The 17,203-nt window shown below is 44.8% G+C and overlaps 1 protein-coding gene across 1 annotated transcript; it reads right to left on the minus strand.

Annotated features, from left to right (window-relative positions):
- Positions 1-808: 808 nt before the first annotated feature.
- ARPC5L (actin related protein 2/3 complex subunit 5 like) lies at positions 809-11,758 on the minus strand. Its single transcript, XM_038374136.2, has 4 exons — positions 11,539-11,758; positions 5,923-5,995; positions 5,049-5,225; positions 809-1,838 (listed from the first exon to the last, which is right to left on the minus strand). The coding sequence occupies exons 1-4, from the start codon at positions 11,679-11,681 to the stop codon at positions 1,776-1,778; spliced, it is 456 nt and encodes a 151-aa protein (XP_038230064.1). The 5' UTR covers positions 11,682-11,758; the 3' UTR covers positions 809-1,775.
- Positions 11,759-17,203: the final 5,445 nt, after the last annotated feature.

Genomic DNA, 17,203 nt, shown 5'->3' on the forward strand with positions numbered 1-17,203 from the left:
TGAGGGTAAGTGCATACTTTTTCTTCTCCTACCTTCTGGGGCTAGTATTTCTGACACCCTTCCCTCACTTGATGCATAGTGTTAATACCTACTCCAGGAGACCAAATTTCACTAAAGAGTATAAAGCCCAAGTTCAACTGCTGTCCTGTAGTTACAAATCAAGTACCCTTTCGTTTGACCTTTGTTACTCTTTCATCCCTCCATGGCTGCTTTATCCTGAAAAGTGCTTGATTAAGAGAAGCCATCTTCCAGCAGTCAGGGGTTCTTCTTGAAGCAGTGCAGTAATGTCTTTTCAGAACATAGAACCCATGAGTGGACCTTCAATCTCTCCTTTCTGAAATTCAGTTACCCTTAAGGTGGGTGGGGGAAGGAGCTCTTTTCACCCCATAGACAGCATGTTCTGCATGGATAATTTACCCTAATGCCTTTGTTCCAGATGCTTTCATGTGACACCTTCCTCTAATCTTAACACTCTGCATCTTAAGTCATAGTCCTCAGAGATGCTTGCCATTGGCCTATAAAGGGACTGGGTTCTCCAGGTTCAATTTTTAATCACACAGCAGGTCCTGTTACTAGGGTAACATCTTTGCATGGGAGAGGAAGAGATACAGCCCATGCAGTACTAGTTCTGGTCTTCTGTCTGCCATAAGTTTTCTAAAAATAACAGCAGTGCATTGAGTTACAAGTTTGCTTGTTTTTTTTTACCTGAAGCTAAACTACAGTCCCCTGCTTTTGACTGATGCTATATGATCCATAGCATTAACACAACATGCCAGGATCTTCTCACACAGATGACTATACAGCATTGTACATTAAAGAGGTGCTGTTAGTTTATTAGCAAGACCCTACTCAGAAAAAGTCCACTTCAAAGGGAGCGAATGTACTTCTCTTTAAAGATAAACATATCAGAGAGCTCAGATTCAGAAGACAAGCAAGCACTCAAATGCATAAAAGGCAAGGACACGTTTTCCATAACAGCATTAGTTATACATGAAGCTTTGAAGTAGTTCCTTGCTCAGCTGGCATGAAGAGAAACTGAACCTTGATACCCTTAATACACCATATATTATATTTGGCACTTAACTTAATCCTCTGTTTATACATAAATTACATCAGGGCTAGAAAGAAAACATTCAGGTAAACAGTGCGAGGCCAAGGTGCAGTTATAGGTGCTCATTCAGTCCGTTTAGATAAAGGTGCTCTAGGTTAAAGCATGTCCTTTAGAGACAGTCAAGGTGGTGTATGTGTAAACAAGAGCACAATGTGGAGGTGGGGATTCTTCAGCAGGAATATTTCAATACTAATTTGCCTTTCAAGCAAGGGCAATTTGACTTTTACAATTCAAGAGCTTTATTGATGCAGCAGGCACTTTACAAACCAGTAGTCCACCTAGTCTTTTGATTGTATGTACAAAATCCCTTTTCAAATAAACATTTCCCCCACCCAGAAACCAGTTGGAATTCTGTGTCTGCTGAAGCCATAGCACCTTTTCTTTTAAATAAGCAATGCACACAGGCTCTTAATTGTAATGAGAGCAGAATTTCTGCCTTCTGGGTTACCTTTAAACAAGGGATTGAATGTCTCAGCTCCTGAATTTGATAGTCAGAAAGCACAGTAATATTTACCCTTTTCCCCAACCTTTAGAATTAGAAGCATTCCAGAGGTTTCCGAAGTATTTCAGTAGATTGCAATGTCTAGAAAGATGGACCAGTGTCATTTCAGCTAATTCTTTCTTCTGATTCCAAAACTGTTCATCTTGGTTCAAGTTAAATCTTTTAAATAGTCTTTCTTGCTGTAAGAACTCTTACTATGGAACCTAGTCCACCTACTGCTAGTGCCTGTGAGGGTGGGAAAAGGAGATAGATATTACACACAAGGCATCCCAAACGTAACAGCAGATATTAGCTAACATTTCTGTATTTAATTGTAACACTAAGCAGTATATAGTTCATTTTTCCATTTGTTGCTAGAGGTCCTAAAATTCAGACACTATTCACTACTTAAGCATTTACTACTTACTTTACATATTCTTGAACCTTTGAAGTAATTGTTTAAAAAAGGCTCTTTAATGAAAAATAGATTTCCTGAATAGATGCTGGAATTAACATTGTCTGAATAAGTTAATTCTTCTGAAAATGATAGGGTAACAAATCTGCAAATGAACATGAAGCAGAAACAGCAGTTTTCATTTTGTGGAATCTCACTTTCAGACACATTAGAAAGGAAATATGCCCACATGGTCAAGTATTAGTGTTACCAAGGAACTGTAACAGTTTGGGATTATGCTACTGGTTCAAGAGTTGAACATTCCAATAGTCAGCAGCAACTGCAGCCATTTTTGGAAAAGACACTAAAGTCAAACATTGGGAACATATTACTAGACAGTTTATCCCAACTTCTTAACAGCATTAATAGAAACAGGAAATTATTTAACCCTAGAAGAACTGTTTAAGATACATTATCTTTCCTCTGAAGTCTGTGCAGTACCTTCTGCAGTTGAGATCTTACAGAACAATTTAACTTCTGGTGATAAGCGATATGTTTATACTCTTTAGTCCCTGATACAACTTATTCCCCAAATCACCAAGAAGAGATGAGCTAATGGTTAGGGTGCTAAACTGGGATTTTTGACCTGGATTAATTCCCAGATCTGCCCTGACTCCTTCAGGACCTTAAGCAAATCTTTAGTCTCTATGCCTCAGTTCCCCATCTGTACTATGGGATAATAATCTCATTCTTCACAAGAGTGTTGTGATAGGCAGAATAAAGACTGAGGTTCTCAAGTATCCGAGGCAACATGGTTCTGTAAGACAAGCGATTGTATTATATCAGAGCACCCAAGGACACTTAAGGGAGACATTACTGTCAGACAGTAACCTAGTGACATCTTGTAAACCATTCAAATGTAAGAGGATGGTGCAGAAAGACTCTAAACAATCACCAGTTCCACTGAAGGTATTAATAAAACTTGCTATGACATTACCACAATTACAGAATCTTTATCACCTGCCATAGTTCTGACTGGAAACAAGGTTCTTTTGTTACTGGTTTAAAGTTCCATATCCTGTAATACAACAGTAAACCAAATGTACCTACATTAGGGTCTAAAAGGTAGATATACTAGTGATTAGGAGAAGCAGCAATATACTTAGGTAATTAAGACAGACTAAATTGACATCTTACAAGTTTATCTGCTAGATGCAATAAAAATGCAACCTATGAAGTATTACAATCTGAGCAGGAGTACTTGTGGCACCTTAGAGACTAACAAATTTATTAGAGCATAAGGTTTCGTGAGCTACAGCTCACTTCATCAGATGCATCCGATGAAGTGAGCTGTAGCTCACGAAAGCTTTTGCTCAAATAAATTTGTTAGTCTCTAAGGTGCCACAAGTACTCCTTTTCTTTTTGCGAATACAGACTAACACGGCTGCTACTCTGAAATCTGAGCAGGGAATACTCATGTCAAACATCCTGCTGCTCTTAGGAAGTACAATGTTATAACTGAGTCCTCTTATCTGAGAGGTGTGGGAGAGTGTGTGTAATTGCACAAGCTGGGTGTGTAAGAATTTATGTTTTTACCCACTTGCACCCAAGTCACAACTGAGACTTGTTTCTATATCTGTTGCTAAAGCTGGGCAGCTGTCTCTGACACTAATTTAAAAGATACTGAAAGGAAGTGCTAGATCTTAAAGGACTAGACAGATGACTCCTCCTCTCACCATGAATGAATCACTCTTCATACCAGTAGTACCATGAAGCAGAATACAAGCAAAGCTTCAGAATTGCCTCATTCCTTTCAAAGTCTGGTGAGGAGCATGTAAGCTGTTTTTATGTTTGGCTGCATACTCTGCCTGGTGACATTTCCCCAGCCAATGCAGTATGCCGGGTAATTTCATACACCATGGGCCACCAATCCATAATGGCCAGAAACCATAATTTTCATTGGAATCAAAAAGCAAGCAGAAATATATGTTCCTTGCTGTCGAGAACAGTTATCTCCTCCCACACCCACATTTGAAATGACATTCTGCAAAGCAAGTGGTAGCTGCAGAAGTTTTCAGTGCAGTTACTAAGTATCACTGCTGTGTTGCCTTTAATGTCTGCACACATCCTTGTGCAGCTGTAGATGTACGTTGAATTTAAAGAAATTCCTTCCTTTAAAAAGACTAAGACAGTTGTTCCACACTCAGACCTAGACTCTGCCCTTGGGAGAGGGGCAGAACAATCATTCCATACAGACTTATGCCTGCTCAAACATGCACCCTACCCAGGGTGGCAGGAAGGAAAATGTCAACAGTCTATTGGCAGCAAGGCCCTCACCACACCCTCATAGGATCACAGAACAGCCATTCATAGGGGACCTTTGCCTCAGGATAGTCCACATCAGAGCAGTCATTCCACACTTGAACTCTAAGGTGGAGTGTGGTCCAAGTAGGAGCTTTTCAGTTGCAAGACTTCACAAGAGTTTCTCTTCCAAGTTAGAATTGTATAGCAATCACCGCTCAGTTTTGTACATCCAGGTGCCAATTTATGGGAGTATGACATATGAAAGCTCTGACAGGTGTGTACTTCTCTAGCACATATCCAGAGGCCTGTGCACCTCACACTACATATACACCTGATTGATTTTTTTCTAATTACTTTAATACTTTGAATAATCAACTCTTGGTTTACAAGTTGGTAGATTCTACCAAAGAAAACCACATCACTCTACCCAACTACATAATACTTCCACTTTATTCCTCCTTCCATGGACTCCCAACCTTCCTAAATGGCTGCAGGAAAAGATGGACTTTGAAGCCTACTAAGAGTTAATGAATCCAAACTCTGGCAGACCAGTAGGGAAATAAATTCTCAAATAGTGTAGCCCTAAGGGAAAATGCCCTGTCAGACTCCTCCACCAGCACCTCCACCAACTACAATAATATCATACGATTCTGCAAGAGGTACTGTTACATAAAGCATGTAGCCACTCAGAAGATTTTTACCAATGATCCTACTGAACTGTGACTTCAAGCTTCGGCAGCACTGGAAGAGAGACTTACCTTTTCATGCCATTGAAGTAATATTGCACTGCTATTTTCTGTTGGCTTTTCAAATCCTTTATAAACATACTTCATTAACAAGTCAATACCATTTCTGTCTAACGAGTTTACTGCCTGTTCTATCTCACTGCTTTTAAAGGATGTGAGGACCTTAAGCACCACTCCCTGGGCCCGTTCCTGCAACAAGAGAAATAAAATGACATCAGAACCTATTGCCCCAAAGAGCAGAAACAGCAAAATCTTAACTGTATCCAAAATGCACATGTACTCAGCAAATGACTTCTGCCTAACAGATAACATGCAATGGAACTCTCAGCTGGATATAAAAGGCCATGTCAGTTTGTGAACCATTAGGCTTTAGTTTTACCATTTTAAACGTGAGTACTCAGAAGCATTTAAGAACCAACTTCTTTAAACATTAGAAGGATTGAAAAGGGTCAGTCTTTCCTTCTGCGAAAACATGATGGGATTTGGTGGGTCAGTGGACCAGACTTGTAAGCATCTTAGCAGCATGTTTCCTCCACTGCTATGCCCTAGCATAAACTTGATATCCCACTCCATCGAGCCAGGTGTGTGCACCATGGTGGAGAAGCAACATAGTTTCTAATATTCTTCTCCTAGAGTTTGCATGGTAACGGTCCAGCCACCGAACAGAAGCAGTTACTAATCAAGGGTGTCTAAGTAGAAATATACAGCATATACATTTTACAAGTGGTTCACATATTAGGCTATTAACAATCAGCTATTTATATTTTCAGAGAAATGTTATTTTCAAGTGTACTAACACTCCATAGCTGGATCCATAAGGATCAGTGTGTCAGCACCTAAGGTGAACTAACAGTCACACCATTAGAAACCCAAAGACTCCATTTACCTTTATTGCTTGGTTCTTCGTGTTCAAGGGAGAATTCCTTAAAGCTGTGTGGAAAGCTTGGAGCATATCACCTGTGCGGCACAGCAAGTTAAGGACCCAAATTGTTTGGATATTCTTAAAGATGATTGATAAGCATTCTATAAAGGACAGATCAGAGCACTGGATCTTCCAACATACCTAACTCAGGACAGCAGAAACAGGAAGCAAGGACAAACGGTAGCAACATACCACACCTTTTGATAAAGCTGACATAACCCTCATTTTTATATAGCTAAGACTATTGTGAATAGCATTTTGAGTATTCTAAAGATCACCAACAATGTGCGTTGTAATACAAAATACTTGATTCTAAAAGATGCTGTAGTAGCAAAATAGAGTGTCAATATGTGCACATCAAAAGGAAACTCAGTTCATGGTCAGTAGATCTTTACACTTACCACTGTTTCTAAATACTATACATAACGTACACAATAATGGCTGAGCATCACCATGAACTCTGAGGTATCCCAGCTTGTCACAAATATTACATTACTTATAAAGAGTAGAGTGGATACTGTGTAGACCAGGGATCTCAAACCTAAATCAGCACGAGGATGACATGAGGACGACATGAGGACTAGTACATTGGCCCGAGGGCCGCATTACTGACACCTTTTCATATAAAGGTACAAATGGTCCCCCCCCCCCCACACACACACACACTGCCCCCCGGCCCGCCCCCACTCCACCTCTTCCCCGCTTTCATTCCAACCCCTTCCCAAATCCCGCCCCTGCCCCGCCTCCTCCCCTGAGCGCAACAGCTCCCTGTTTCTTCCCCCATACCTCCTGAAAAGCGCTAAGCCCAAACAGCTCTTTGGCAGCGGGAAGCACTTGGAGATAGGCAGAGGAGCGTGGATGCGGCACACTGGGGGGAGGGGGGGGAGCGTGGCAACAGGTGTGGGGAGCTTGGCAACCATAGGAAATAACTCGGGGGGGGAAACAGGAAGCTTGATGGGCAGCAGCAAATAGCTCTGCGGGCCGGATGTTTGAGACCCCTGGTGTAGTCACTGAAATTCCAAAATAACATTATGGAGTTCAGGCTCCACGTGACCTGAACACACACACACACGTCTTATCCTGTCCTCAATCAGAAAGCGTTCCCAATTCTTTCAAGAGGGTTTTGCTGTGAAAAGGCGTGCAGGATTCCACAGCTCCTAAAGCTAGAATTCACAAAGTAGGGTAGAACTCAGCGTCCAGAAGGAAGACCCTGTTAGATTAGCTGTAAAAATATAAACAGGTCCACGGGGATATCCAGAAGAAAATATCAAATTGGCAAGATGGCTGCTGCATTTACCAGCTTAAACAAGATGTAGTCTTTTAAAAACCAAACTATGACTTCAACTGAAATGTCATTTTCACCTTGCTTATGGTTCTGGATGCTGGAAAATCCACCAAAGCTACAGACAAAATATCTAATGCCTTTGAAAGCAAATGCCCCAGGAAAATACTAAGAATTAAATGGAATGAATTAATTGCAAATGCCAAGATCAATCACAGTTGAACGACTTCCTTATCTCCAAGTTACCCATAGAAGATGATGAAAATATCGAACGTGTTAAGAATGAATCCTGAGCATCTGCTATGGGCAACTCAAGAAACATGTAAGAGGAGTCAACCGAAAGAATCCCACCATTGAACAGTATGTAGAGAGAAAATTATGGGATTTAACAACATAGAAGACATGCAAGAAGCAGTCCAGGCTACACAGAGATAGCCGAGCCTTGGTTGTAGCCTAAGTGATATTTGAAAGCATGGGAAAGATTCAGATTACACACATCTATTATTGAAAGGAATGCATGAATACCTCATCTGGGAAACATCCATCCTGCCTCCTGCAAATCCTAGCGTAGCTATAGATGCCAAGGATAAGATACTGAAATGCAGTAGAGAAGCTCCGGAAACAGCATTAAAAAGTTTCTCCTTTTGTAGGATGAGAGTGTGGAAACCTGAGCTTTGCCCATGAAGAGATGTTATCTTTTCTACATTAAGTCAAATTGTGGTAATGGAGCTAGGAAGTTTGGGGAATTCTATGCTGTATAATGACAGGTTTCAGAGTAGCAGCCGTGTTAGTCTGTATTCGCAAAAAGAAAAGGAGTACTTGTGGCACCTTAGAGACTAACAAATTTATTAGAGCATAAGCTTTCGTGAGCAGTGAGCTGTAGCTCACGAAAGCTTATGCTCTAATAATTTGTTAGTCTCTAAGGTGCCACAAGTACTCCTTTCTTTATGCTGTATAATAAGTACAGTCACAAGTATCAGGCAATTAAATATAAATTTTAAAAAACTGAATAAAGATGCCAAAGAAATCAGCACCAGATTTATGTTTCACAATGATTTTAATTAACTTTGTGATTCCAAGCCCTGAAACTACACAGCAAGAGTAAGATTGTTAAAGCCCGACAGCACAGCATGAAGGATTGCAAACAAGTGCTCATTCTGCTTCAAGGTCAATTTCCTCTTCACTTATAATTTTTAAAACAATTGTTCACATCTGAGTTGACAGGAAATCCTGTGTCAGTTAAACTAAAGCTGACAAAACTTCACTGTTATAGAAACAGAAACCTCCTCATTTACCACAAAACTTAAAACTTTGCAAATCAGCAAAGCCTTGCTCTCAGTTATTCAAACTGAGCTATGGAACCATCTGACCTTACAACCCAACGTTCTCATTTGCTTAGTTTCAAGGGATGCCAAGTAACGAGAATGGCATCCAGGGGGACAAGTCACCTAAAAAGTAACTTGGTATATACTGGCAACTATAACTGGAAACTCTCAACTCATTTACTATTCATTTCTATTACGCTTATAAATAGAAACAACAGCAGGATGGTAATGATCTAATCTACTTCCTTAATTAATAGCAAAGCCCCCTCTCTGAAATACATGCTAGTCCATAACTTAAATCCCAATATGAAGTTGGGGGTAAAGATAATGCTGCCATAAAATAGTTAATCAGTCATTCCCAACGCTTGTTCAGATAGAAAAGTGCATCTTGGAGGACTTCATGAATTAAGTTATTTGGTGAGGAAGAGCAGCCCAAGTGACAGCTTCCATTCAGGAAGAATTCTGATCAATATAAAGGGATCAGCACATACTGCAACTAGTTACTAATCAAATTATACAAACTTAGAATAGTTATTGGCCTTCTGCCTAATTTAATTTTTACAGTGAAGGAATCTTAACTACATAGTATGGGTACAAGATAGCTCAAAGGATTGGTAATGAGATACAGATTCTGTCACCTTTAGATGACAGACTAGAATCCAGCCCCGGTCAACACCAAGTCTGATGGCTGTTCAGACCAATCTGAAATGATTTGGTGGGGCTTAGTCCAGCCCCCTAATGGAGAAAAGTCCCACATCACTACCTTTTGACCAATTGAGCAGAGAATCTAAGCAGCGAATGGGGAGAATGAACTTTGTCATCTCCACATGTGGTAAAGCAGACATTACTGATATGTATTAGTGATGGGTGCAAACTTGTACCCTTTTTGTGGGTGGAAGATATAAGCCTCCCAGGCTATCAAGCACTTCACTCTAGGTTACACTGTGAAAAAAGATCTGCACAACTCCAACTGATATTTTCTAAGATGCACAGACAAACTAAAACTATTTCTCCTGCAGATCCTCCCAGTCAGAGGCCTTCCTGCTTCCATTCCCTCCCCCCCCTTTGTTGTAGGCTTCATTTTAAAAACACATTGTGTCAGGGAGCTTCCTTGCTTTCCTCTTCTGAACAGGAACCTTAATAAAAAGAATAATCTGGGTTAGGGCCCAGTGTGGCTGGTGGCAGAGTTATTTTAAGCAGATATCAGTTTGGCTCAATTAACTCACTTCAAAACACACTGTCCTACTTGAAAAATTATTTCAGAAATGGGATGAGGCAACGGAACGTTCTCCTTCTATATAAGGCTCTCTGTCCACTTCTGTCTGCAACCCCTAATTAGGTAACTTAATTTGCTTCCAGTGTTTTTATCAACAATCCAATATAAACTATGAATTACAATCAACTGCTACAAAAATTGAGATCAGATCCTACATAAGCCCCTTTCATAAACTGCTAAAAAAATGACAGAATTGTTGGTGTTGCAATATGCACAGCTTGGACCCACAACTATAAATCAGGTTATTTCAGATTTCAGGATCTGGTTAGAATTCCACAGACAAAGAGATACCAAATCTTAATCAAAGTTAAAGCATAGTCTGGGACTTGCTTTCATTTCCCATGTTTGCTGCTTTCTTTTCTTTATCAGCCAAGTGGAGTTTTTTCAATTTTGCCCACTGTATCATATAAAGATAAGCAAAGGAACATGTTTATTTCTCGTAAACAGAAAGTGTGATGAGATTAGAACTCATGAAACTGGACAGCAAAAAGGCAAAGATGAAAAAAGGAGAGATGGGTTACGATAACATTTTGGGGAGCCAAGCGTTTTTAGCATTTTAATAGATGTTATAAGGGATCTATGTAAATTAGTCATACCTAGGAGCATTAAGAAATACCTCAGAACAGATCAAAAATTATACTTTCAACACATCTCCAATTGTAGGTATTTTCAGTTATGCACAGCTACTTAATCTCACCAAATTTATATTCATGACTAAATTTACGAAGCACTTGGAGACATGCATGTTTCACACTACCTTTTGAAAGAAGAGACCCCACCCCCTTTAAGGCTATAACACCAATAATGCCCACTCTGCAACCATGGACCAAGTGGTGTTAAAAGACATGCAATATAAACTGTTGTTAAAGGAGAAATTTTCAACAGTACAAATGGTAATTAGGCACCCTAGACTTATTGAAAGTCAACTGGGAGTTAGATGGTTTTTTGCCAAGTGTTCCTTTGAAGATCCCCCTCAGAGTAACTGTAAATCGTCATAACACGATACATGCTCCAATACATGCTTTTCTGAGCAGAGTAATAGCTAACAATATTGACTTTTAAAGTATCATCAGTGTCATCTGAGTAGGACCCAATGAAAGGAAAACTTCAGTTCACACATCAGAGCGGTCGTTTCAGGCTTTCTGCGACCTCAGGCAGACATCACTGCTTGGATTAAGCTCTGCATAGGTTTACAGTTTCCTTTGCAACTATAAGGGAGACCACTTTTTAAAAAATCCACCCCCGGATCTGTCTCCCCCCCCCCAGCTTGCTCTCTGCACCCTCGCAGGAGCTCGCCTGGGACGCTGCTGTAACGAACGGATCCGGGTTCGCACTGCAGCCGCTGTCCAGCCCGGGCGAGCAGCAGCGCGCACACGACGGGCCCCCCGCGGAGCAGCTGCAGCGAGCCCGGCGCCGCCCCGCCGAGCCCCGTGTCCTGCGCTCGCTCGGCAGAGACGGGGGCTGTCAAGCCACCAGCCTGGCGCAGGGCTCGCGCCGCTCAAGCGCGGACACCGCCCGCCAAGGCCCCGGCCCCGGCCGCCGAAGAGCCGCCCCCCGGGACAACAGCGCCCCGCCCGGCCCGGCCCGGCCCGGCCCGGCCCGGCCCGCTGCCAGGACGCGGCCCTGGAGCCTGTGGGCCCGCCCGGCGCGGCTCTCCCAGCCGGCGGGGGCCGGGCCCAGGACTCCCCGAAGGATATTGCCTCAGCAGCGCCTCCACCTCGGGAGCCGGGTCCGGCTCGGCCGCCGCCGCCGCCTCGTCCGGCTCCTCCACGAACTTGTTCTCGTCGTACTCGTCGATGTCCAGGCGGCGGAAGCGCGAGGAGAGCGTGTTGCGGGCCATGCCGGCGGAGAGGCCGCCGCGCCGCGCTTCGCCTCACAGCCGCGAGCCGCTTCCGGGAAGGGGCGGAACCGGAAACCCCGCCCGCCGCCGGAGACGTCGGGGAGGAGCCGGAAGGAGGGAGGCGGAGCTTGGCTGTGAGGCGAGATTCGGAGCTGGGGGAGGGGCGGGGACTCTGGGGAGGCGGAGCTGAGCGGACGCGGGGGGGGCGGGGACTCTGGGGAGGCGGGGCTGAGCGGGGGAGGGGTGGGGACTCTGGGGAGGCGGGGCTGAGCGGACGCGCGGGAGGGGCGGGGACTCTGGGGAGGCGGGGCTGAGCGGACGCGGGGGGGGGGCGGGGACTCTGGGGAGGCGGGGCTGAGCGGACGCGGGGGAGGGGCGGGGACTCTGGGGAGGCGGGGCTGAGAGGACGCGGGGGAGGGCGGGGACTCTGGGGAGGCGGGGCTGAGCGGACGCGGGGGAGGGGCGGGGACTCTGGGGAGGCGGGGCTGAGCGGACGCGGGGGGGGCGGGGACTCTGGGGAGGCGGGGCTGAGCGGACGCGGGGGAGGGGTGGGGACTCTGGGGGGCGGGGCTGAGCGGGGGAGGGGTGGGGCGGGGACTCTGGGGAGGCGGGGCTGAGCGGACGCGGGGGGGGGGGCGGGGACTCTGGGGAGGCGGGGCTGAGCGGACGCGGGGGAGGGGCGGGGACTCTGGGGAGGCGGGGCTGAGCGGACGCGGGGGGGGGCGGGGACTCTGGGGAGGCGGGGCTGAGCGGACGCGGGGGAGGGGCGGGGACTCTGGGGAGGCGGGGCTGAGCGGACGCGGGGGAGGGGCGGGGACTCTGGGAGGCGGGGCGGAGCGGAGCGGGGGGGGGGGGACTCTGGGGAGGCGGGGCTGAGCGGACGCGGGGGAGGGGCGGGGACTCTGGGGAGGCGGGGCTGAGCGGACGCGGGGGAGGGGCGGGGACTCTGGGGAGGCGGGGCTGAGCGGACGCGGGGGAGGGGCGGGGACTCTGGGGAGGCGGGGCTGAGCGGGGGAGGGGCGGGGACTCTGGGGAGGCGGGGCTGAGCGGACGCGGGGGAGGGGCGGGGACTCTGGGGAGGCGGGGCTGAGCGGGGGAGGGGCGGGGACTCTGGGGAGGCGGGGCCTGTCGCAGGGTGGGGCCGGAGGCGGGTTCTCAATTTTGCCTTCCTGGAGGTTTCAGCCCAGGACAGTCTTTCATTGCTGGAAGCTCCTGCTGTCACTTTGTTCTAAATCAGCAGGTCTCAACTAGGGGCCCAAGGCCCCCTGGGGGGCCATGAGCAGGTTTCCGGGGGTCCACCAAGTAGGGCTGGCATTAGACTTGGGCAGAAAGCTGAAGCCGCACTGCCTTGAGCCCCACCACCCAGGGCTGAAGCCAAAGCCTGAGCAGCTGGGGTTCGCGGGGCGCATTGTGGCATGGAGACCCATGCGATTGCCCTGGCCTAATGCAGGCCCTGGCTTTTATATGCAGAAAAATAGTTGTGGCACAGGTGGGCTGTGGTGTTTTTATAGCATGCTGAGGAGGGGCTTAGAAAGAAAAAGGTTGAGAACTCCTGTTCTAAACCATAATAAATCTAGGGCTAGTGTAGCCCAGCCCCTTACATACCAGGTCCACATACCAAATATTTTACTTGCATGACAAACTATTTGTACTCCCCCTCCTCTTAAAGTTAGGATACTAGGTTCAATCATCTCATAAACCGGCATTTCATTTTAAGATGTGGAAGGAGGAGGTCTGATTTCCTACAGCTAGAATTATGCTAGACTCCCCACACACCCCAACCTATGTTTCAGTACCAGTAAAGCTCCTCCACACCCCTCCTTTCAAGCATTTCAGTTTGCTTCTTACACGTCCTGAGGGAATTCTGTGCCAAAAAATAAAAAATTCTACACACAATATTTTAAAAAATCGCAAATTTTGTTTGTCAGTAAATAAATGTGGAGACTCCAGCATGGCAGAGAGGAGCACAGGCCACTGGCTACAGAGCTGTGAGATCACCCTGTGCCCCCTCCTCCCCCCATCCGGCTATGGACTCAATGCAAAAGTTGCACCCAACCCTGACACAGCACAAGGACCAGGCCTGCCCCAGGAACACCCTGGGGCCCTACCCCTCTAAGCCAAGCACACTAGATGTAGGCAGGCAGGTTCAGCCCAGCAGGATCCAAGTGTGGAGGGGCTTAGTGTGGGGAGATCTGGCTGTGAGGTAATAGGGTTCTATGTGGGAAGCTTGGTGAGGGGTCTTGGTGTGGGGAGGATCTGGATGAACAGGGGTGCAGACATAATGGGACTCTGCAGGGGGTCCAGGTGAAGGTGGTCAGGGCTCAGCTATGGGGGGTCTGGGTATGGAGTGCTCAGCAGGAGGGGTTCAGGTGCTGGCTTAGTGGGGTGGGGATCTAGGTGTGGTGAGCTAGTCAGGGTGGTCCAGGTGCAGTGAGGTTTGGTGGGGTAGTGGTCTCAGTGCAGGAGTGGGAGACTTGTCATGGGGGTCTGGGTGCAGTGGGGTTCCAGATGCAGAGAGTGAGGCTTGTTCAGTTATGGGTTTGGGTGCAGGGAGTGAGGCTTGTTCAGGTGTGGGTTTGGGTTCTGGGTGCATGGGGTGAGGCTTGGCAGGGTGATCTGGGTATAAGGTAGGTCCAGATGCATGAGGGTTGGGGGAAGCTGCTCCCTGTACACTGACCCCTTTGCCCCCCACAGCTGAGGAGCAATGGGGACAGGAAACGGGAGGATGATGCAGAGCTTCCTGCAGCCGGAGAGGTTTCTGGGGGTGGATCTGATCCAGTGCTGGCTGTTCCTTGCAGGGAAAGAGGAAGTCCCGTCCTCCCCAGCCTAGCCAGGACTAGTAGGTTAGCCTAGCACAGGATAGAAACCACTGGCGGAGGCAGCCCCAGCTCCACCCCGTTATTTATCTCTCCATTGACTGCTCCTGGCGTGCAAAACAATGCACCTGTACTCCTGGAGAGCAGTGCATGACCACTCTAATGGCTTCCCTTTGCTTCCCCATCAGAAAGTCATTTTTCTGCAGGGAAGCAAAGAAATCTGTAGGGGATATGAATTCCGTGGTCATGCAATTGCACAGAATTCCCCCAGGAGTATCAGTTCTTGAGAGGAGAATAAGTTGTCTTTTCGAGCTATGAGGGAATAGTTAAGTTCATGTCAGTCTAAGGAATAACATTTATCAATGCAATCAAGATGAATTGTTTTTCCAACATTTTTTCATGCAAACACTTTTTTTTGAAAAGGTATAGATGGACACTGCAGGGAAATAAGAGCAGCTACCAGTCAGTACAGTTTTAATCAAGATTTTAAAGCTGTGATTTTAATGCAACTACTGCACTAAAAAAAACCTGCTGTAAATAAAGTGTATCTACTAGATTAATGGATTGGTTAGTATGATACTATACACAAGTGCTATGACAGTATGGTGGCACCTAGAATAATCACACTACCACTTCCTTCCACCCAGCTGAGTTTACAGAAATACTGTTAGAGGTTGGGCACTACAAAATTTTGAGGGGTTGATCTAGGAGCAAAGTTCCATGGTTGAATGGCTGCACCATACTAGTGGAGTGAATCATTAAAAGGGAAAGATTGTCTAGTGATATCCAAGTGAACTTAGTTGTTTTACCAGCACTATCAGATTTAGCACAACTTCAGCTGTAATTGAGGTATAAAGAAATTAAATGAAAACCCCTTCATCTAAAAATGGGGATATTTCCCTACCTCAGAAAGGAATTATGAGGCTTGATTCATTAGTCATAGAAAAACACTTAAATTCTTGGATAGACAAATGCAACAAAGACTGTGGTAGGGTTAATCCTAGTATGTGCCAAGGTCGATGTCATTTAGCAGAAATGCAGTTTGTCAGAAAAATATTGATTTCCTGATTTTTTACCTGACAATAAGGGTTTGATACAGATAATCCCTTACTATGCCAAAATTAAGTTATAACAGGTCAGACTATTTGATTTATTCTCTACCCCAGACATTAAACTAATGCATAGAACTACATATTTCAGGATTGCTTTTCCACCATAATATAATCAATTATAATTGACAGTGATGATAGCCTCTTTGGTTATAGTACTAGTCACAAAGGTAGGAAGGCAGTAGTTTTAATATTGGAGCTGAACAGCTTGCTTGAGTTTATTTAAAATAAATAAACATTGTCAAGTGTAATATTTTCTATTATACTGGATTTTCATCAACAGGTTTCCATCAACCAGACACAAAAACAAGGTTAGTACCATGAAGGGTGTAGGGGGAAAGAGGGAACATCCACCACCAAAGGAGCTTTAAAACAACATCAAAATATGCTACATACTAGCATGAGAGGGGAGTTAAAGGGTTTTGGTATTATGTAGGTAATCTGTACAACTCAAAAGCATTGAAGACAGTAATTAAATACACAATGGAAGAATCGCTGCCCGAGGAGTTTTAAAGTAAACAAAGTGAATTATTTTAATCATATAGCAAGAATGAAATGAATTTCCAGTGTTCCACAATTACATTATTAGATTTCAGAGTAGCAGCCATGTTAGTCTGTATTCGCAAAAAGAAAAGGAGTACTTGTGGCACCTTAGAGACGAACAAATTTATTTGAGCATAAAGCTTTCGTGAGCTACAGCTCACTTCATCAGATGCAACAATTATTAGATTCATTCTTATAAAACAAAAATCATCCTCCCTACTTCCAAATTATTCCAGGGTTCAAGACATGGATATTTTAGCTCTTTACCAAATAGAGCTCAAAAACATCTGCAGAGAAGTGAGTGTGCTTCTCCTATTTCAGTTTATACCATTAAAAAAAAAATCAAGCTCCACATTCAAGGAAAAACTGCACTTGTCAGGTGCTGTACCAGCAGTGAAGTCAATAGGAGGCTAATGATTCTACCTGCCCAGTGCTCTTTGCCAGATCTAGTCATAAATTAATATCTTGATCTTCATTTTACATGAAGTTAACAAGAACCAAAAATTTAATAGAAAGCTGTTTAACTTTTATTACATTTCCAGAAGCCAGAAAGTTTTATCCTATGAAAATAATTTATTGGATGTTCAAAACTACATTAAAAAACTAAAGTGCTTTAGTGCTGACTAGCTTTGCCAGAATATTTCTGGAATGTTAAGAAAGTAGTTGAAGTGAAAAGGAAATAGATTGAAAAATCCCAGCTAAATTGTTAACTAGAACCATTACAGATGCTACTAGTCCTTAATATAGAAACTAAACAGAATAAGAATGCAACAGAATCCTTCTGTCCGGACATGTTAGGCAGACAGCACCAGACAGCCGCAGTTGTGATTTTTTTTTTTAAAATCACCTATCCAAAATTGAGCAGGTTTGTTTCAAGACAGAAGTCTTGGATTTAGAAATGTTTTTACTTGCACTCAAAAATTAAATGTCTAAATAAGTTTTCTTTGGTAGGTACCAGGTTATCCACGACCAACTGTGCATCACTTTTCACCTGTGGAATCTATGCTGACACAATTGCAGAGATATTTAACACTGCAATTTTACTACTGAGGCT

Source organism: Dermochelys coriacea, chromosome 16 (assembly GCF_009764565.3).
Source record: "Dermochelys coriacea isolate rDerCor1 chromosome 16, rDerCor1.pri.v4, whole genome shotgun sequence".
Lineage (NCBI taxonomy): Eukaryota > Metazoa > Chordata > Testudines > Dermochelyidae > Dermochelys > Dermochelys coriacea.